The sequence below is a fragment of the Phocoena phocoena genome, chromosome 19 (genome assembly GCF_963924675.1).
Source record: "Phocoena phocoena chromosome 19, mPhoPho1.1, whole genome shotgun sequence".
Lineage (NCBI taxonomy): Eukaryota > Metazoa > Chordata > Mammalia > Artiodactyla > Phocoenidae > Phocoena > Phocoena phocoena.
In genome coordinates this window covers 7,920,771-7,941,420 of record NC_089237.1, presented here as the reverse complement: position 1 = coordinate 7,941,420, position 20,650 = coordinate 7,920,771, and the positions used below count along the sequence as shown (strand labels likewise).

Here is a 20,650-nt window from a genome sequence, read left to right as displayed (position 1 = left end):
AGGGGGTCCTTGAGAAGATGGTGTCAAATCTTTAGACCCCTGCGTTCCCCAAGCCCCATCAGGGGTCTGGCTGGGTGGAGGGGAGGGCCGTCCTGGCAGAAGCAGTGCGGTCCATTCCCTGCGCCCCCCAGCCCTTCATCCCACACCCCGTGGGACAGAGGACCCACAGTAACCGTGGGTGCCCAGGGTGGGTGGGTGGGGGAGCTGGGAGGTGGCCCCTGCCCTTCCCTGCTCCCGGCTGCCTCCATTCCAGGGATGAGGATGGGAAGGGGCAGCCCTGGGCCTGGGGGAATAAGGGCCCCCTGGGCACCCGGCTCCTTTGGTGAGGACGCTGAAGCAGGGCTGCAGGCCGCCTCCCACTGTCCCCAATTCACCCACCCAGCCACGTGTGGGCACAGTTTGGATGCAGGGGGTCCAGGAGGCCTCGCGTGGACAGACTGGAGGATACAGCACTCGTGCCCCAGCAGGGCAGCCTGGGCCGGGAGCAGCCGCCCTGCCCTCTCTTTATTTCACCCCGACGCCCCACCCCAGGACCTCTGGGAATCACTGTCTCCCTTCAGGCTGAGCTGAGCTGAGCGACAGCAGGGCAGAGAAGGGGACAGCGGGACTGGGTAGGAGCCCCCAGCCTGCCTCCCCACACCCCTGGCACCCGTCCGTGGGCTCCCCGGGGGCGGCCAGTTCAGCAGTCGGCGTGCCTGCGCGGGGAGGCGTGGCCCCGCAGGGAGCACTGCATCTCCCGAAGGCGAGTGAGCCCACAGCACACGGGCCCACGGGGTGGAAGCCGAACCTCTGGTAGAAGGGCACCAGCCTGTCCTCGCACGTGAGCACGGCCAGGCGCACGCCCGGATGGCCGCCCAGGTGGTGCAGGTGGCGCCGGAGCAGGACGGAGCCCTTGCCCTGCCTCCAGAGGGGCGGTGCGCGGCCAGCACGTGCAGGTGGGCCGTGCGGCCCCCGGGCCTGTGCAGTGTCAGCGACTCCTGGGGGCGAGAGACGGACACGAGTCCAGGTCACCTCTGTGGACACCTGCACCCCCAAACCACCCCCACCTGGGCCAAGGGCAGGTGCCCCTGAGTGCCTCTAATCAGGACCCCCCTCCTACCCAAGGAGACCCCAAATTGAGACCTACATTCCCAGCCCTATGGCGGTCCCTTCATGAGGGCCTTGAGACCGCAAAGGACTGGTCTTGCCCTGGAGAGGACCCACGTCTGTGCTCATCTCTTATCTCGGAGGAAGAAATCCCAGCCTCCAGGCTCCTCCCCCCACCTGGCTGCCTCTGTGAGCGCAGGAGGAGCTGGCGCCATCGGGCAGTGGTCTCTCCCCTGGAGACCCTCCTGGGGCTGGGCATCTCTGCCCCCAGCCCCTTCCTCACCAGAGTGAGTCTCTCCTCAGCCCACAGGGAGCCGACGATGAAGGCCACGAGGCGGCCCTCCACGAACCAGTCCAGGGGCAGCTCAGGACACAGGGCCAGTAAGTGCCGGACCTGGTCCAGGTTCAGGGGGCAGATGCCCGAGACAGAGATGCAGGCTGTGGAGCCGGGCCTGGCGGTGACTCCGTGGTCACTGTACCACATGCCCACTGTCCACTGAGCATCTGCTCGGATGCTGGGGGCAGGCTCCCTCAGCCCCCAGCCCTGCCCACAGGAAAGCAGAGGATTCAGGGCTGCTCTCCCCACACTTGGCTGAACACACGTGTGTTCTTGCACACGCACAGAAACGCCCAGAGTCAGATACTCTGGGCTCCCAACTGCCAAGGGCAGGAGGCTCGAGGGTCTTCTCTCCAAGGGCAACAGCGACAGAGTTCAGCAGCGTCCTGGACCCTGTTGGGGGGTTACCCACCCTCTCACTCAATCTCAGACACGCCGCCAGGAGCATCCTCTGGGGTGAGGCAGCAAAACTCGGTGGGGAGTGTGTGGCGCCGCTGGTGACTTGGGGGCTCCGGGATCCCAGGTGGCAGGCGCAGAGCCACAGGCTTCAGGTAGTGGATGCTCTGAGTGGACCTCCTGGCCGCTGCTGCTACCCTGGGGTCCCCAGCTTCAGAAGTGGCCTCGGTGATGAGGAGGGCCCCTCTGCACCTGTTGTGGAGGAGCGACGGTCAGGGGTCTGGTCCTCAACTCCCGGGGGGCCGTCCAGGGTGATGGTGCATCTTGCCTCTTTTGTAGGGGACCTGGAGTGGGGAGTCTGGGGGCCGGGGTGGAGCGGGCAAGCAGGGCGTGGACACTTCCTACCCTGTCCCTGTTCACTGGGTCCCCGGCTCACTGTTTGTCTCTTTCCCTGACCGTCTGCTGATGTGCACTTCTTAGAGGTGGCCATCCGTCCCTTACAAAGCCCCAAGTCCTGCACGTCTCCCTGACCTCCCTCCTCCACCTTCTCTCCCCACATCTCCAAGCCCCAAGCAGGGGACTCCCGTTCTTGAATTCTGGGAGCCCAGGGGCAGGGGTCCCACTTATCACGACTGTGGGGCAGGGGCTCCAATGTTCCCCCCACAGAGCCAATCACCCCAGGGGTCATCCACAGGCTCAGGACCAGAAAAATCCAGACTCCTGGGTACACGGCTGTTGTAGCAAGTGTGGCCGGGCAGCACGTGATGTTGACCTCAGAGATTTCTAATCCCCCACCCGCTCCGCCTCCATATTACAGAAAGGTCGAAGTCAGCAGGGCTCCGGCCACCCTGTGCCTTGTCCCTGCGTGCTGAGGGTGAAACCTTAGATGGCACACGGTTGCAGGGGATTACAGTGGCTGGCTGAGGCCCCAGAGTTTTGGGGGAAGAGCGCGGGGCTAAGCCTCATGGGTCCTCTCTAATCCCTGCCTTGGCGCCAACTGGCTGGCACAGGCATTCACCCTCTGTCCCCTGGAAGCCTGGGCAAGCCCACCTCTGAGGGTCCTTCCGGCTCTGGCAGCCTGAGTGTGCCATCATTTAGAGCACTTGCCTGGTGGCCAATTAGAACTGCAGACCCAGAGGGGAGGGGACAGTCCGGGTACTGGATGTAAAGTCAACGTCATCAAATGTCCCGGTGTGGGGACGGCTCAGGGGCTTCTCTCCAGACCCCTGTTGGTAGGGTTTTGCTCTTTGTGCCACAGTCTCCCTCCAGCACCAGCTCCCTTGAGAGGGTCCTGCGACCACGGCTCCCCCAGCTCTGACTGCTCATCCTGCCCCCACTCTGCACTTCTTCTCCCATGATGGCTCCCATTTAGGGGTCCCACCGTCACCCCCTCCAGCCTGGTCTCCTTTGGGGCCTCCTGGCCCGCCAGACAGGGATACACACATCTGGGCAACAGCTGTGGCTGGCTGCCAGATCTCTCCTACAGGCTCTGTAGTCCCAGGCAAATCCTGGGCTATGGCTGGGCTCCTGTTCCAGGGCTCCAGAACATTCTATGACAATTGGAGGCAGGTTGTCCAGGGCACATGGTGAACCCCAGAGGGCCATGGGACCTGACTGCCCACCTGCCCCAGCAGAGCCTGGCCTCTGATCCGGCTGAGCCCCCATCCCACTAATGCTCCATAGCGGTGGGATGACGGGTACAGACTTGGCTGTCCTCACGATGGAGTGGACATCTGAGTCACAGTATGGGAAGAACATTCTGAGGGACCGCGTGTCTCCACAGGGAAGCTGGGGCCCAAGCTTGGGGATGTTCTCTCTGGGTTGGAGGGGGCAACCATTAACAGGAAGAAAGATGAGGAAATGAGCAGACCCAGGATCAGGACACACCCCAGAACCCAAGGAGGGGCCAGCAGCATCTCATGCAGCCCAGAGTGGAGAAAAGATCTTAGATTCCCCTAACAAGGAGGCTTCTGATGGCTGTTAAGAGTCCTTCCAGGGCTTCCCTGGTGGCGCAGTGGTTGAGAGTCCTCCTGCCGATGCGGGGGACGCAGGTTCGTGCCCCGGTCGGGAAGATCCCACATGCCGCGGAGCGGCTGGGCCCGTGAGCCATGGCCGCTGAGCCTGCGCGTCCAGAGCCTGTGCTCCGCAACGGGAGAGGCTACAACAGTGAGAGGCCCGCGTACCGCAAAAAAAAAAAAAAGTCCTTCCAGGACAGAGGGGTGGGGTGGGTGGGGACCAGATGCAGTGTTTTGGGGGGCCCCGAAACACTCTGATGATGCCTCTGAGACCCCAGTTTTCCCAGCAGAGCAACCAAAAGGCCTGGACAGGCAGGGAAGGCAGCCCTCAGTTCAGGCACTTGGGCAACTAGTTGCATTTTCTGGTGGTTTTGAGGGTGGCATCCTTTTCTCATTCCTCCCCTGCACTTAAGATAGGCTCTGCACACCTGGCACGGAGCACATTTTGCCTAATCATATTTACTTTTCCAACCATAATCTGTCACTAGCAGGTTCCCCAGGGGACAGAGGCTGAGATGGAGAATTGTGTGCAGGAGTTTCACTGGGCGAGCTCCCGGGAGCGTATAAACCTCTGGAAAACAGAAATTGTATTGAACGTGTGGCGATGTGCTAGATACAGAGACCAGGAGCCTATCAACTAGGTGGCGATTCTGTTGAGGAGGATGACACTTAGCTCGTTGATTTTCTGTGGATTTATTTTGAAGCCTCCTTTGCATAGATAGGCTGACATCACTGCAGGGCTGAATGTGGCCCCGTCCTTATTTAGGGTTCAAAATCTGCCACATTACACAGGCAGTTTCCTCAGGAACTTTCCAGACCTTTCTGCAACGGAGGTGTCAAAAGCAGGAAGAGTTCGCCACCTCCTGGAGAAAGAGGGGACCTACGGCTTCCTGAGCATCTGGAGCCCCACTCTCCAACGGAAAGATCCCGTGAGCCGCATATGTGATTTTCAATTTTCTAGTAGCCACGTGAGAAAAAGCCAAAAGAAACAGGTTAATTTGATTTAAAAAAAATATTGTATTTAACCCAATATATATAAAGTTATTGTCATTTCAACAAGTAATCAATATAAAAATTATTAGACATGTTTCATACTCTGGTTTTTTTTTTCTTTTATACACTGAGTCTTCATAATCCAGTGTCAATTCAGACCAGCCACATCTCAAGTGCTCAAGACCCACAGGTGGTTAGGGGCCACGGCAGTGGGCAGTCCAGATCTAGAAACTGAAGTTTAAGGAGAGAGCAATGGTGGGGGGAGGCACATGTGTATGTGTGTGCACGTGTGTGTATACATGTGTATATGTACGTATGTGCACGTGGGGTGAATGTGCCTGTGTAGGGTGTGTGTCTAGGACAAATGGAGAACTTGGGACTTGAGCAAAGACAGAGGTGTCCCAGAGACCTGTTGGCACCATCGGGACCTTTGAGAGAAGTTGGTTTGTTTTGTTCAATCATTCAACAAAATTTTTTTAAAATTGACATATAGTTGATTTACAATGTTGTGTTAATTTCTGCTGTATAGCAAAGTGATTCAGTTATACATATATATACAGTCTTTTTCATATATTTTCCGTTATGGTTTATCACAGGATATTGAATATAGTTCCCTGGGCCGTGCAGTAGGACCTTGTTGTTTATCCATTCTATATATAATAGTTTGCATCTGCTAACCCCAAACTCCTAATCCATCCCTCCCCCACCCCCTACCCCTCTGACAACCGCAAGTCTGTTTTCTATGTCTGTGAGTCTTTTTCTCAACAAAAATCTTTTGAGTACCTACTATGAATCAGAACTATGCTGGATGCTGGAATACAAAGGTACAAAGAAGATACGGTCCCACAGGAGAGACAGGCATGCAAATAAATGGTTGTAATAGAGGGAAATAAATGCAATCAGACAGGTATGACCAGGTAAGCGGGGAAAATAGGGCTCTTGGAAGACTTCATAGATAAGAAGCCCCAAGCTGGGGCTTCCCTGGTGGCGCAGTGGTTAAGAATACGCCTGCCAATGCAGGACACACGGGTTTGAGCCCTGGTCCGGGAAGATCCCACATGCTGTGGAGCAATAAAGCCCATGCACCACAACTGCTGAGCCTGCGCTCTAGAGCCCGCCAGTCACAAGTACTGGAGCCCATGCTCCGCATCAAGAGAAGCCACTGCAATGAGAAGGCTGCACGCCGCAATGAAGAGTAGCCCCTGCTCTCAGCAACTAGAGAAGGCCCGTGCGCAGCAACAAAGACGCAACTCAGCCATAAATAAATAAATAGATAGATAGATAGAATAAAAAGAAGCCCCAAGCTGAGTATTGTAAGATGAAAAGGAGTTCTTTAGGTAAAACCATGGGTTGAAGTAGAGGAATAAAAAATTACAAGCAGGGCTGCCTTGGTGGAGCAGTGGTTGAGAGTCTGTCTGCCGATGCAGGGGGACGCGGGTTCGTGCCCTGGTCCGGGAAGATCCCACATGCCGCGGAGCGGCTGGGCCCGTGAGCCATGGCCGCTGAGCCTGTGCATCCGGAGCCTGTGCTCCGCAACGAGAGAGGCCACAACAGTGAGAGGCCCGTGTACCGCAAAAAAAAAGAAAAGAAAAGAAAAGAAAAAATTACAAGCAGATGGTGAAGCAAGTGCAAAGGCATGGTGGCCCCAAAACGTTGGGATCCTGGCGTGAGCAGCTGAGGCCAGAGCGTGGACTGTGTGCACTGGGTGCAGAGCTGGAAGGCGGGGTGGGAGGTAGGTGGAAGGAACCAATTCATAAAGGGGCCCTTGTGCCATTCTCTGGTGGACCATGGAAAGCCACAGAAAGACGCTAAACTAAGAAGTCGAATGGTCATGTTTATATTTTCAATCTCCCGGGAACTAGGTGGTGAGGCGACTACAGCAATGGCGTAGGCAAGGGATGGAGATGAATTAATAGCAGCAGGTAACGTTGATCAAGCTCCTACATTGTGCAGGCAGGTGCAAAGCACCTCCCATTCATCACGTCAGTTAAATTCTCAATAGCCCTATCTAGTAGGTAGTTATTATTCCCATTTTACAGAAAGGAAACCAAGGCTCAGAGAAGTAAAATAAGTTGCCCAAGGTCACATAGTGAGTCAGCGGCAGCACAAGCTTCAAACCCACGTTCATCTAACAGCAGAACCCCAGCCTTAGCCACTGTACCGTCCCATCACCACTCCCGCACCAGCCCCCGTGGAGCTGCCCTCCGCGGAGCAGCTCTGGATTTGGGGTTGTGAAAAGGGGGTAGAGGGACCATGACCTGGGCTTTGATGACTTACGGAGCTCAATATCGAGGGCTGACCCTCAGGTGGCCAACTTGGTACCCAGGTAAGTGACCCTGCCATCAACCTGGATGAGGATTCTGAGAAAAGGAAGGGGTTTGGGGAGAAGATGCCACTTGGCACCCGTGGCTGGTCATCCAGGAAACACCCACGTGTTGGTGCTGGGGTGTCGGTGGTGAAGAGCATGGCCTGATTAAACCACTGCAGCCCTGTTGTTCTGCAAGCTGGTCTGGTGGATTTGCTGTCTTTGGCCCCTGTATCCTTAAGAAGGAGGGAAGCAGGATGAGCCTGCCAAGCCTGGGCTCTCACTATGGCTCAGCCTTCCCACTGTTGCCCTCAGCACAGTGTTTCACGCAGTGGATTGCAACCCATCCTCAGAGTCAGGAGTGAGAATGGCCAAAGGCCAGCTGGTCTGGGTCCTGATTCTGACTGTACTGCAGGGTGACCTTGGGCAGACCCCACACCTGGTTCTCCCAGGGCATCAATGCAAGGAGAGGTGAGGCTCCAGGGACAAGAAGAGCCCCTTTAACTCCAAAAGCCCGTGATTCTAGAGCAACACACAGCTGGATCTCAGAGGCGTTTCTCCAGCCAGCCACTGAGGTGTGGGAGGACTCTCCAGGGCAGCTCCCCTCCTGTCCCACTTTCTGAACTACAGCCCCCAGTGCTGAAGCCAGCCTAGAGCCCCCCAAACACTCATTGCAGGGTAGAAGGACCTCTCTGAGCCCGTCTGAATTTGCTCCTACACGGAGGTTTGGAGAGGCCGGGCAGGGTAAGGCACCCCCAGGGGGCGGTGTGGGGCCCATGCGCACTTCATGCATGGGTCTGGAGAGGCAGCCAGTGGCCAGTTAAGATAGGGACAAGACACGGCCTGCTTCCCAGAGATCAGCTCACTTTGCTGTCAGCTCTGCTGCCTCCTGCACCTGGCCAGCTCCTTAGCAAGGGGAGTGGCCAGGCTAGCTCAGTTTCTGGCAGGCACATTTGTAAATAAACAAAATTCTCCCAAGAAGCATCTCTATTCGCCAAGAAGGGCTAGGTGTTGGGGCCATGAGAGAAGGGGGTTTCTCCATTGGGGAATAAAGGGTTTTTTTCATTCAACAATTGTGAAAATAAAAATCAGGCAGTCGCTTCCATCCAGGCTCACCCCACTCGCCAGCCTGGATGTAAAGAGACACTGTCTGGGGGTTTGGGGTTTGGGAAGGAGTCAAGACTCAAACCTTGTCCAGGGCATCTCAGGTCTGAGTGAGGGCACTGAAGGTCACCACGAGGTGGGGAGGAATGCACTGAGCCTCTCTCTGTAAAAGGGCTCGGATGAAGCTCAAACTGGGGGTGATAGAACGGGCTTTGAGGGACTTCCCTGGTGGTCCAGTGCCTAAGACTCTGCCTTCCTAATGCAGGGGGCCCGGGTTTGACCTTTGGTTGGGGAACTAGATCCCACGTGCTGCAACTAAGAGTTCGCATGCCACAACTAAAAGATCCCGCATGCCGCAACAAATATCGCGCACGTGGCAACGAAGATCCTGCATGTAGCAACAAAGACCTGGCGCAGCCAAATAAATAAAATATGAAAAAAAGAGAAGAAAGGGCTTTGAGATAGCATGGGCAGGAGAGGGCTAGAGAGCGCTGCTCTCCCCCACCCCAGCTTCAACTCCTCAGGTATACAGAGAGGATGGGAAACTGGCCAAGTGGAAGTACAGAAACCTCAGACTGTACCCACCAAGATGTTACATTATTGCGTGCCAGTGCTGTGCCAGGCACTCACTAGGCACCAGGGTTACACATATAAATACAAGAGGATCCACGTGCTCAAAACAAGTTTAGCAAGGGAGGGGTCAGCATTTGAAATCTAGGTCTCTTGCCTACAGCCTAGAACGTTCTTGGTGGTGGTGCGGGAGCGGGGCACAGCACAGTCTGGTGCAGTGCTTCACAAAGTAGGGGCTCATACTTCCTCCCTCACAGGCAGATAATCTACGTAAAGGTGGGTAATCTATGCAAGCACTTATCATAGTACCTGGCATTAAGTTACAGCTCAATAAATGGTTGCTATTATTAGCTGTTATTATAAGAAGTCACAGAAAACACGGCACATCTTCCTGGAGTGCTAATTTTACTCAACGATTAGGGAAAAAAGGACATTCTTTTTATATTAAAACAAACACTGGCATAAGCTGGAGTAGAACGCAAAGCTCACTTGGATTTTTGACCTCAAACAAAGATTTCGGGCGTTCATTGCCCTGACCCTCCTAACGACTTGCTCACCCCCCATCCCTTGATGGACACAGGACTAGAAAAGCCCCTGCAGGGACTTCCCTGGCGGTCCAGTGGTTAGGACTCCATGCTCTCACTGCTGAGGGCCCGGGGTTGGGTTCAATCCCTGGTTGGGGAACTAACATCCCACAAGCCACGCGGCGTGGCCAAAAAAAGAGACCCTGCACTTGAGTCGGGAAACCTGGGTTCCAACCTGGCTCTGCCAGTTTCTACCTTGTGACCTTAGGTGCTGAATTCCTTGGGTTCTGTTTCCTCACTGGTACAAGAGGGTTAATTACACCTATATTCCAGATTGTGATAACAAACAAGATAATGTATGTGAATGTGCCTGGCAAAGTGCCTGGTCAATAATAGGTGATCAATAAATGTTAGGTGATCGGGGCCAAGGAGACAGAGCTAAAGGGACATGGTAGATGGAATAGAAGTTACTATGTCACTGCTACTAAGCCTCCCAGGTCCTTATGGGGAAGGGAGTGGGGAACTGTGTCCTTACAGCAATGATTCCAGATGGCCATTCTGCACTGTGGTCTGTGATGGGAAGCCGATGATTTGGGAACCCAGCTGTGGCCCTGAATCATATACTAATTCCCCTTAAGCTCTTTTTCTATATCTTAGTATGTGAGTTTTCTAAGATACAGGTCCATATCTTAGTATGTGAGTTTTCTAAGATACAGGCCCGTATTGGGCCCCCCCCCGCCCCAAGCCCAATAATTACCAATATTACTTATTACTCAATAAGTACTTGGCTCAGGGCATCTCATGTACTCAGGTTGCCATCTGTGCTTCATGCATGTTCTTCTTTTTTTTTTTCTATTTTTTTAAAATGTTTTTTTCTTTCATGAGTGTTCTTATAACTTTTCCATGAGTGTAGTCTGTATCCTCGGCAGCCTATAAAGTACCCAATGGGGCTTCCCTGGTGGCGCAGTGGTTGAGAGTCCGCCTGCCGATGCAGGGGACATGGGTTCGTGCCCTGGTCCAGGGAGATCCCACATGCTACAGAGCAGCTGGGCCTGTGAGCCATGGCAGCTAAGCCTGTGCGTCCGGAGCCTGTGCTCCGCAACGGGAGAGGCCACAGCAGTGAGAGGCCCGCGTACAGCAAAAAAAAAAAAAAAAAAAAAAAAATGTACCCAATGACTTTTTGGAAGAACCTAAATACTGTAATATCGAATCATCTTACTAATCTTCCATTGATGGTCTTGCAGAAAATTGTGGAAAAAGAAAAAAGATTTTAACTGAGAAAGGTGAGTGCTATATCTTGATTATTCCTAATTTCCTTTCAACAACCCATTATGAATCTGTCTGCTGAGAATACATCTAAATCTTTTGGAACTTACTTAGGAGACACATTAGTATAATTACTTTTTATATTTTAAAATGGCAATCTGGAGCAGATCATAGGTCTAAGAGTTCTTTCAATCTAGAATTTTAGTCTAGGCAGGGGGCTTGAAATATTATAATAATGTAATATTATAAAAAAAGTTCCTTTATTGAGGGAACTATATGCCAGGCACTGCTCTATTTCACTTAATCCTCTCAAATGCCAGATGAGACGGGTACTGCTATTACCTCCCCAATTTTACAGATGAGAAAATTAAGGTGAAAACAAGTTTATCAGCTTGCCAACTTTATAAGACTAGTAAGTGGCAGTGCTTGAAAATTGGAATCAAACTCTTCTTGTTCGTTATGCGGGCTTTCTCTAGTTGTGGTGAGCAGGGGCTACTCTTCCTTGCGGCACGCAGGCTTCTCATTGTGGTGGCTTCTCTTGTTGCGGAGCACGGGCTCTAGGTGCGCGGGCTCAGTACCTCCACAGCATGTGGGATCTTCCCGGGCCTGGGATTGAACGCATGTACCCTGCATTGGCAGGCAGATTCTCACACTGCGCCACCGGGGAATCCCCTATGGCTTCTACTCTTAACTACCTCACTATCCTACCTCTTGCCATGCATAAGCCTCAAGGAGCTTGAGGCTTATTTAGAGCTTGAGGCTTATTTACTCATTTAGATGTATTTAAAGTCAAACCACAGGGGCCACTAACACTTGCTTACCTTTCTTATTTATTTATTTAATTTAATTTATTTTTGGCTGCGTTGGGTCATCATTGTTGCGCGCGGGCTTTCTCTAGTTGCGGCGAGCGGGGGCTACTCTTCATTGTGGTGCACGGGCTTCTCATTGCGGTGGCTTCTCTTGTTGCGGAGCACGGGCTCTAGGCACTCAAGCTTCAGTAGTTTCGGCGCGCGGGCTCAGTAGTTGTGGCTCTCGGGCTCTAGAGCGCAGGCTCAACAGTTGTGGTGCACGGGCTTAGTTGCTCTGCGGCATGTGGGATCTTCCCGGACCAGGGCTCGAACCCGTGTTCCCTGCATTGGCAGGCGGATTCTAAACCACTGCGCCACCAGGGAAGCCCAACTTGCTTACCTTTCTGATCTTTCTCTGGGACTCCTTCACCAACCCCTTGACCAATCCCTGAGGGGTCATAACCTTCCAGGCTGTGCACGGAATTCCCTAACGCAATACACTCTAGATACACTATGTGGCCTTGCTTACAAGCTGCCTTGGAGCTGCTTTTAAGCTATTTAATGTGTACAGTACATGTTTTGCCTCCCCAACTAGATTGTAAACAACTAGAGGACAGAAACTTTACCTTGTTCTTTCTGTATCCCTCTCAGTGCCTATGACTAGACTGGAGACGCCAGGGGAGCTCATTAAGTGTTGTTGACACTCTTCGGACCATCCTCCGTCCCACCTCGGCCACTCCCCTTTTCCTCGGTGACCACTCTACTTCCTCCTGCTGGGTCCCCACCCCAGCCCGCTCCCTCTACTTTTATCCTCTCTGGCCCAGCTCGCCCTCGTGGAGTTCATCCGTTCCCACCACGTCCCCACCACGTCCCCACCACGTCCCCCGCCCCAGGCAGAATCTCCAGCGTCCCCTAGCGACAAGGCGGTAGCCCCTAGCAACCGCATCTCGGTTTCCTGACGACGACGGCACGTAAGGTCACGTCAGCGCGCCGTGGTTCCGCCCCCGGCGCCGGCTGGCCCCGCCTGCCCGCGCCTCTTTCGTCGCCGCCGCTGCTGCCGTTTCTGCTGCCGCTGCTGCTGCCGCCACCGCCGCCGCCGCCCGAGACTCGCGCAGAGCAGTTATGGCGGATCCAGCAGCACCCGCACCCGCGCCCGCAGTCTCGGCTCCCGCCCAGGTCCCAGACACGGCCCCGGACGAGACCTCGGCCCCGGACGCAGCCCCCGCCCCGGCCCCGGCGCCGGCGCCCGCCCCGGACTCGGCCTCCGGGCCGTCCTCGGACTCCGGTCCCGAAGCCGGCTCGCAGCGGCTGCTGTTCTCTCACGACCTGGTGTCGGGCCGTTACCGCGGCTCGGTGCACTTCGGGCTGGTGCGCCTCATCCACGGCGAGGACTCGGACTCGGAGGGCGAGGAGGAGGGCCGCGGGAGCTCGGGCTGCTCCGAGGCGGGGGGCGCGGGCCACGAGGAGGGCCGGGCCAGCCCGCTGCGCCGCGGCTACGTGCGCGTCCAGTGGTACCCGGAGGGCGTCAAGCAGCACGTGAAGGAGACCAAGGTGCGGCTGGGCGGCGGGCCGGCGGGCGGGGGCCGGGGCCGGGGCCGGGGGCCGACGGAGGACCGAGTTGGCAGCTAGAGCCCTAGGGTAGGAGTGGAGACGTGCGGGTCGCTGCCCGGAATGGTGCAACTGCAGTGGGCCGAGGTGGGAGGACAAGCCTCAGCGGAGGGGACGCTCCGGTGCAAAGTCATTGCACCAGCCCTGGGCCACCGGGCCCCGGGCTTCCGCACACGGAGGACTTCCAAGCCGTACTAGGCTGCGGTGTCGGCCTCAAGATTGTGTATGGGGACCCACTCTAGTGGGGGGAACTCCTGGGGCTCTCGGGCACGCTCGGCTTTACACCGGTGCGGCGTTTTGCTGACCCCCAAAGAGCTACATGCTGCATTGTGCATCCAGAAAGGAAGGCCGTGCCGGTCCGGTCCGTGCAGGGAGGGGTTGTGGCATTCCAAAACAAAGATAGAGGTGAAAATCGCGGCCGACATAAAACCGCAAGAAGTTCACTAGATTACAGAATGCGTTATTATGGGTGAAGAAAACCAACTCCTTTGTGTTTTACCTTGTTGTCTCGTTTTAATTGCTGCAGGGAACTTTGAGTAAATCATTAACAATCAGAGCTGTGATATTAATAGTACTGGGGGAGCAGGGAGGGATGTGACAGCTGCTGACTGGGATTGATGACTCTTAAGTACAGTTGGACTAATTGAAAAAAAAAAAAAAAACTATAGAACTATGGATGGAGGAGAGCCACCCATTTGGAAACCTGAAGGGTTTTTTTTTTACCTGAGGCCATTAAGGAAACGTCACACTCCCTTATGATGTTGGTGAATACTGCAGTTTTACAAAACTGCAAAAAGCATTCATTGTCATAAACCTGAAACTGTGAACCAAGGTTGGTTTGGTGGTTTTCATGACTTGTTTTCTTGAGTGTGAATTCCTATCAGTGATTCAGACAGACACACACACACCCTGTATTTTTCACCCCTTCTTCATCTCCTCCTCCTCTCCTTCAAGAAAACATTTCGAATGCTTCTTAAAAATTACCACCAGTATCGCTGTATTGGGAAGCAGGAATCAGGCCTGGGCTGGTTTAGCTGCCTGGGATGTTGAGTGGTGTGATTTCAGGGGAGGGCACTTTAGAAGTTAATCTGGGTTTCTCACACCCTGGGAGACAAAGGTGACCTGCACAGGGGGTCTGTGATGACAGCTCAGGCGGGGGAAAAGGCCCCACTCCCAGGAAGAGCCTATGATCCATTTCCTAGTGGCAGAAGTGACTGCTGATACCAGCAAGGTCTTTTTCCTGGCCAGCGCACGGGCATCCACAGACATAGAAATCTGCACACAGGACCCCTGGCTTCCCCTTAGAGAAATACAAATCAGGCGGTAGCTTCTCTGACTCAGAGAGAAAACGATAAGTTCACGCAAAAGTATGTGGAAAAGATTACTTTTCGCGGCAGAATGCTTCTTAAAAATTACCACCAGTATTGCCGTGTTGGGAAGGGAAGATTTTTGCTCTTTACGCTGTCACACTAGCAAATGGTTGCTAGCGTTTTCCCGTGGGTTCTTAAAAAATGTTTTTCCCGAACCATCTTCTCTAAAGGTTTGTGACTTTGGAACGGAACTCGTTTTACTCTGTCATGGCCTCCTGCCCTGGGACTCAGGGAGGCAGGCCTAGCTCACTGCCGGGAGCTGCCATGTCTATCGGTTGTTGTTCCTGTTCGTCTTGACACTGGTGGTCAACTTTGTTTACATTTATGTTCAGTCCGCCTCCCCCCACCATGTGTAATTATACGAAGTTTGACTTAAAATACCTATTTTGGAATTTAGTAGAAAGTAGCTTCGAGGCACCAGCTTGGATATATCTTGAAGCTGCCGTCTTGACTTGCTTTGAATTTGTTGAAATCCATCGTGGCTCCAGTGGTGATGTTTTCTTTGCCATTGTAGTTTCTGCAGCTTCTGAGCTTGGCAGAAGCTAAGGGATGTAAGAATTCTAGGAAGTGGTGACATGCAGTGTCTATTCATGGATGGCAGGACCCACTGCTGATTTTAGGATTTGAGAGTAGGCTTACGGGGGAGGGAGAGGCGAGTTTATACCTGATAGGCACCTCTCTGTTACCCAGAGCCGTAGGCACAGATGACCCTGGTCAGCTGAATGTCTCTCTTGCTTTGCTCCTGACCACCCACTAGGGTGATGGGTGGGTCCTGGGACCTTGCAGCATTGTGGTTTAGGAAGGTTTTCCTTCTCACCTCCCACTCCTTATAAATCCATTGAGGTGACGGTGTGCCGTAAAGGAAAGACCATTAGACCGAGGCTGAGCATTTAGGTTCTGATTCCTAGTCCCCCACTAATCTGGTTATGAGATTTGAGAACCCAGTTATTGATAGAATACAATAGTGACAATCTTGGGAAACATTTCTTTTTAAAGCTGCTAACTATTGGCATTTTGTAAGTAGTGTCCTGTTAGTGTGGATTGTTTAGTAGGCTGTGGAGTGTTTTTGTAGTTTTCGTGTTAGTACGGTAGACAATGAGTAATCTTAGTCTCTTAATTTCTTTTAAGTTTTTAATGAACAAATTCAGAAAATTCAGAGAGAGAGATGAAGAGCCTGGCCAACAAGTCCTACCCACTCCTGGCCACTACCATGAAAATTATCAACAGAAATAAAATAAGGAGTTCTTCCTGGAAACTGGAATTTATGGTCCAGCTCCTGAGGCTTCAAGCAGCCAAAGTTACGCTTCTTCAGGACGTAAAAGAAGCACGCAGTTCGTGCTCCTTCCTTTCCCTGAGCTCCTGACCCCTTCAGTATGGTAGCTGATTTATCTACTTGAAACTTTTCCCATTTGGCCATGGATCTCCTATGCGGAGATTTGCCCCATCCCCATCAGCGGTCATCCTTTGAGTAAATGTTTGGAATAAAGCCAAATGCCGATAGCCTCTTCCCCTTCTTGAGCATTGGCTAGATGTGGTGGGTCTTTCTGGTCTCCACGTGAGATGGTTGGACAGAGTGGCCCCTATAAGGAAGAGAGCTAACTGCTGTCTGTTCAGGTTTAGGGCCTTCCTGTTTACACTGCTTTAGCTTTCCTTTGCTTTCCCATCTCTTGTGCGTTGTCTTTTGCTCTCAGTTGCCACAACTTTCAAGGTCTTACCTGGCTTGAAATTTCATGTCTAAATTAAAGCTGTCTGTTCGTGATCATCCTGCTTTTGTGAGATGTTTTGTGTGGGGTGTGTGTGTGTGTGTGTGTGTGTGTGTGTGTGTGTGTGTGTGTGTGTAGAGCATCCCTGATGTCAGGAACTGGCTTTTCAGTCTATTTTTGTCTCCTACTCAGGCCATCATTTCCATGGGGAAAGCTATTTAAGTGTCGCATCACAGCGTGCGAAGTTTGCTTCCTTCGCTTGTCCAGGTGCTGGGCTCATTAAAAGCAGTTGTTCTTAGTGATGTAAGGTTAAGCAAGATGCAGGACTAAGTGCATCTAATTGCATTTTATTCAGGTAGGATCACAGCGCTTGTGGCATCTCACCGTTGTTCTGTGATTTTAGTCTTCGCCCCTTGGCTTCCGGTTTCTAACTCCTAGGCCTCAGTGCCTTCGTGGTGCCTCTGTCTGGCTCGCCACCTGACTCAAGGGCACTTTCACCAGATGAAGGGTGTGTGTTTGTGTCCCGTGATTGGAAGTCAAAACCCTTGGGTGCTCTTCCTGTCTGTCACCTACTCTGAATGACCTTGGCCTTGTCACTGCCTCATTTTGTCTCTCTGCAATAAAATACGAGGTCTGTCTTTCTAGCCCCGGAAATGAGCCTGCACAGGTGGAATAACCAGAAGTGTCGCCAGGTGGTGCCCGTAGCAGCCACTTGGCTCTTAGCAGACACCATCCTGATGTCCATCAGACAGAGCCAGCCCCGTCCCTGCAGGAGATCACGTCCATGTGTCATAGGGTGATGCCACTCGAAAGGGAAGCAAAAGGTGCACCACAGGGGTTTGTTTCAGGGGTGTAGGAATTCCTGTTTGATGATGTTGTTGCTTGTGACCTGGTGGATTATAGATTTGATTTCTTTATTAAGCCTCTTCTATAAATACTCATGATCTTCACTTCTCTGTTACTTTATAAGAAATTCAGTAGTGCACGTTTAAAGTGACGTCTGCCAAAGTCCACCAACCTCCAGGAGGGGGAGGGGATGAATATGTATGTATGTATGTATGTATGTTATGTATATCTTGCAGAATCCAGGAGGCGTTCTTTTGAAATTCCCAAAAGACAGGTAATGGGATTATGAATTATAGGGATGACAGAGTATTGCTTTTGTACTTAAAGATTACATAATGTTTGTTCTTCTCATTATTGTGGTACTATGTGCTGGGCACTCCATAAGTGCTTTATGTGTATTGCTCACTTAATGCTTGCAGTACCCCTGTGAATTAGGTACTGTTATCATCCCTGTATTTCAGAGGAGGAAACTGAGGAACAGAGAAGTTGAGTAACTTGTCCAATGTCACACTGCTAATAAGTGGAGGAACCCAAATACAAATGGAAGTAAATATAGTTTGCTGTCATCTGAGGATTCATAGGTCGTTACTATATCGAGTTCCCTAATCAAACGTGAGTCACAGACCCTGTGATTGGCATTAATCATCCAGTCTTTGCACACTTAGAAGTCATAGTGGAGTAGGCGGGAAGCGCAGGTGAGGAGAAAGGGCAGGGCATTGGGATGGGTGGGAGGTGGACCAGCGGCCGCGAGGGAGGGGATCATGGCTGGGAGCAGGTGTGTGGGGGAAACACCATGTTGGCGCTGCAGGGCGCTTCTCTTCTACAGTTGTCATTCCCTGGCCCCTCGGTCGTTATCAAAATAATGGTCAGAAAACACATTTTATTTCCGGAGAACTTGTGAACACCCCTAGATGTTGAGTGTAAGGAACCTTTGTAAGTCTGATTCCCCACCTGCATCTCCCGCAGCAGAGCAGGTCTGAGTAACTGGTCTTTCTGTGTTGTCTTAGAAAAGGTTGGTGTTAGGAAATCCAGCCTGACCTCGTGCCCCCTCTCCTGCTGCTGTTGTCACCCTCCGGCTGGGAATGCTGAGTCACGAGTCAGGTTCAGGTTCGGAAGGACTCCTCGGAGAGAGGCTGAGTTCCGCTCAGTTCCAGTCCCTTCTCCTGTCAGTTTCCCAGCAGACTCTGCTCCCCACCTGTTTTGGCTTTAGGACATTGAAGGTCTTTTAGTGCTTTCCCCATCCCCACATCGCTGGTATTCCTACTTTCTTCTTTGTCATTTTCCTGTTCCATTGAAAGGAACTTTTTCTCTTTTTTACTCTTTTCCCCGGGGGCCTCATGGAGTCCAGTGGAACATCTATGGGGCCAGTACTTTACAAGAGGGGTGCAGGTATAGTGTGTGACGTGAATTGCTGTCACAACAATGCTGGACCCGTGATCAGTGTTAGCTGACCCTGTGGTCCCCTCAGAGTTGAATTTAGGGTGATTTCGGTGATGAGTGGGTTCTCTTAAAAAGCCTTAACCCTTGGAAGACATAATCTGTGCTTCTGTTCCGATTGAAAGAACTTTCGGAGTTTGCTGCCCAGAGGTTAGGCTGCTTCTGGATCGGGGTGGGAGGGTGCTCAAAAGGGGGAAATGGCCGTCAGGACCGTTAACAAAGTGCTTTTCAGTTTACAAGGTGCTGTCACTTGTACTTACTAGCAGTTTGGTGTTTTTAACTGTAGCTCCTCCCTGAGGCTTCACTGGCCTGGCGGCTCGATGCTAAGCCCTGAGAAAGTCGAGTTTTCACGCTGCTGCGTCCACAGTGGCAGCTCTTACTGAGCAGGGACACACGTTCAGAATTTCTTCTCTTGCTGACATTTCCCCCAGCCTCCGGGGGCTTTATTAGGAGCCACCTGACGTGTGGTTACAGACAGAGAAGAGCAAAACGCTTACTGGAATTTCTTGTAGTTCAGCATAGGACTGAATCACGTTAACGGGGAGCCCTCTGCATTTATCTACTCCAAGCTCCTTTGCCCTTGTTTTGCTCTCCAGCTGCACTCTGCAGTTGAGGATTTCGTGCCCTTCAGTGCAGGCTGACTGTGTTGAATGGATCTTTTGGTCAGTTTTGTCCGCAGGTATACTGTGTTCTTCTGAGGCAGGATTGTGAAAAAGTTTTTATGATTTAAACATTGAGGCAAACGATACACTGTTCAGGAGTATTTAGCTAGGCAGTAAGTGCTGGAATGCGTGTCCTTTTGGGGTTAAATCCAGTTGAGTGGTTGAGGGGTTTTTGGTTTGCATATTTTGAGAGACGGAAACCTTTTATTTTCTGCAGCGAAGTCAAAGGAATGAGACACTTACCAGCTCGCTTCTGGTTTAAATTGATAGCATAACTATATCTGGTAAAAATCCATTCTAACTGTGACAATCTGAGCAGTTAAAAAAATTTAACTGAGTAGTGCTTTAAAAAAAAAAAAGGAAAAGGCATTCAATCCTATTCAACAATAAAATGAACCCCCCCCCCCAGCTGCTGGAGAGAGTTCCTGCAGTATAAAGAGCGTTCTGCATTTGCATCCTGCAAGCGAGAGCTGGTCTTTCACACTCCGCAGCTCTGATGAGGTTCTTCCTCCTTGTTTTAATTTTGATCCTCTTTGTGGGAGATGCTGCTGTGATGAGGGCTAGTGAAGCCGTCTTGACAGGCATATCCACAGGACTGTCCTTGCCGGCCCCCTGAAAGTACAGGCGGGAAGGAATACAGACACACACACATCTGTGTCTCTTGCGTGGCTTCTGGCAGCATCAGGATGTGACATACTCCGTGTTGAAAGCATCCTATTTGTCTGCTCTGTTTAATTACTTAAGGGAGTTCGAGGGCCCTGAAGGCTGATGATATCACCTTCAGGGTGAGGAAGGAAGAGCATCTCGCCCACCCTGGTGTGCTTTGGGGGGTACCCCAGCACCCCGTGATGAGAAGGGGGGTGTGTCTGCATTTCCTTGTGACTGGCACACCCCAAGCCTTTCTCCTTCTGGCCTCACACCACTGGGTGTGAACAGCTCTTCTGAAGGTCACAAAGGACTAGTGAATTCCTGGTCCCTGTACTCACTGATTTTTTTCTCAGTTCCTGTCCTTTTGACCTGCCAGCCTTGTTGATATGGTCCATCACCCTCCCACTGGCACCTTTCTTCTACTGGGTTCCACTATACTGGCTGTAGTGAACTTTTCTCTCTTACCTTTTTCCTCTTACCTCTCTCAGAGATTCTCCTCTCCTCCTGTCTTCTCTTCAGTGCTGTCATCGGCTCCTGCAGCGCAGCTGGTACCTGCATTTACACGACTTCCACGTCCACAGCGCGTTCCCAGCTGCTTACTTGCGAGCCCTGTCCTGTCCTCTAGAGCCTCAGACTTCTCACGTGTAACTGCCCTCCCCACCCCAAATCTATGGAATTTTAAAAATGCCTTTTCCCAACTTTTTATTATGAAAAAATTTCAAACATACAGAAAAGTTGGATGACTAGTCCAGTGATTACTAATTACCAACAACCATCTTGAGTCAGCAGTTAACCTTCTGCCAAGTTTGCTTTATCTGTGTGTGTGAGAGTATGCGAATATGTTTCCTCCTGAGCCATTGGTAAGTTAGTAGCAGACATGGTGACGGTCACCTCTAAATACTCAAGTGTACATCTTGTAAAAATCAGAACATTTGGGATCATTTTAAATTTACCTTTCTGGGCTCCCATTCTAACTTTTCCCCCCTATTATG

At 52.1% G+C, this 20,650-nt stretch overlaps 2 protein-coding genes across 2 annotated transcripts in view; one reads left to right on the top strand and one right to left on the bottom strand.

Annotated features, from left to right (window-relative positions):
- Positions 1 to 679: 679 nt before the first annotated feature.
- AANAT (aralkylamine N-acetyltransferase) lies at positions 680 to 2,309 on the bottom strand. The gene is given in 7 exon segments (XM_065897076.1): positions 680 to 738; positions 741 to 911; positions 914 to 977; positions 1,370 to 1,524; positions 1,836 to 2,018; positions 2,021 to 2,071; positions 2,276 to 2,309. Coding segments are annotated over 7 exon segments (717 nt in total).
- Positions 2,310 to 12,506: 10,197 nt separating this feature from the next.
- The window catches only part of UBE2O (ubiquitin conjugating enzyme E2 O), a 54,911-nt gene continuing 46,767 nt past the window's right edge, over positions 12,507 to 20,650 (top strand). The window contains exon 1 of the mRNA XM_065897171.1: positions 12,507 to 12,935. Coding sequence (XP_065753243.1) covers positions 12,507 to 12,935 — 429 coding nt within the window. The remainder of the gene's footprint in view (positions 12,936 to 20,650) is intronic.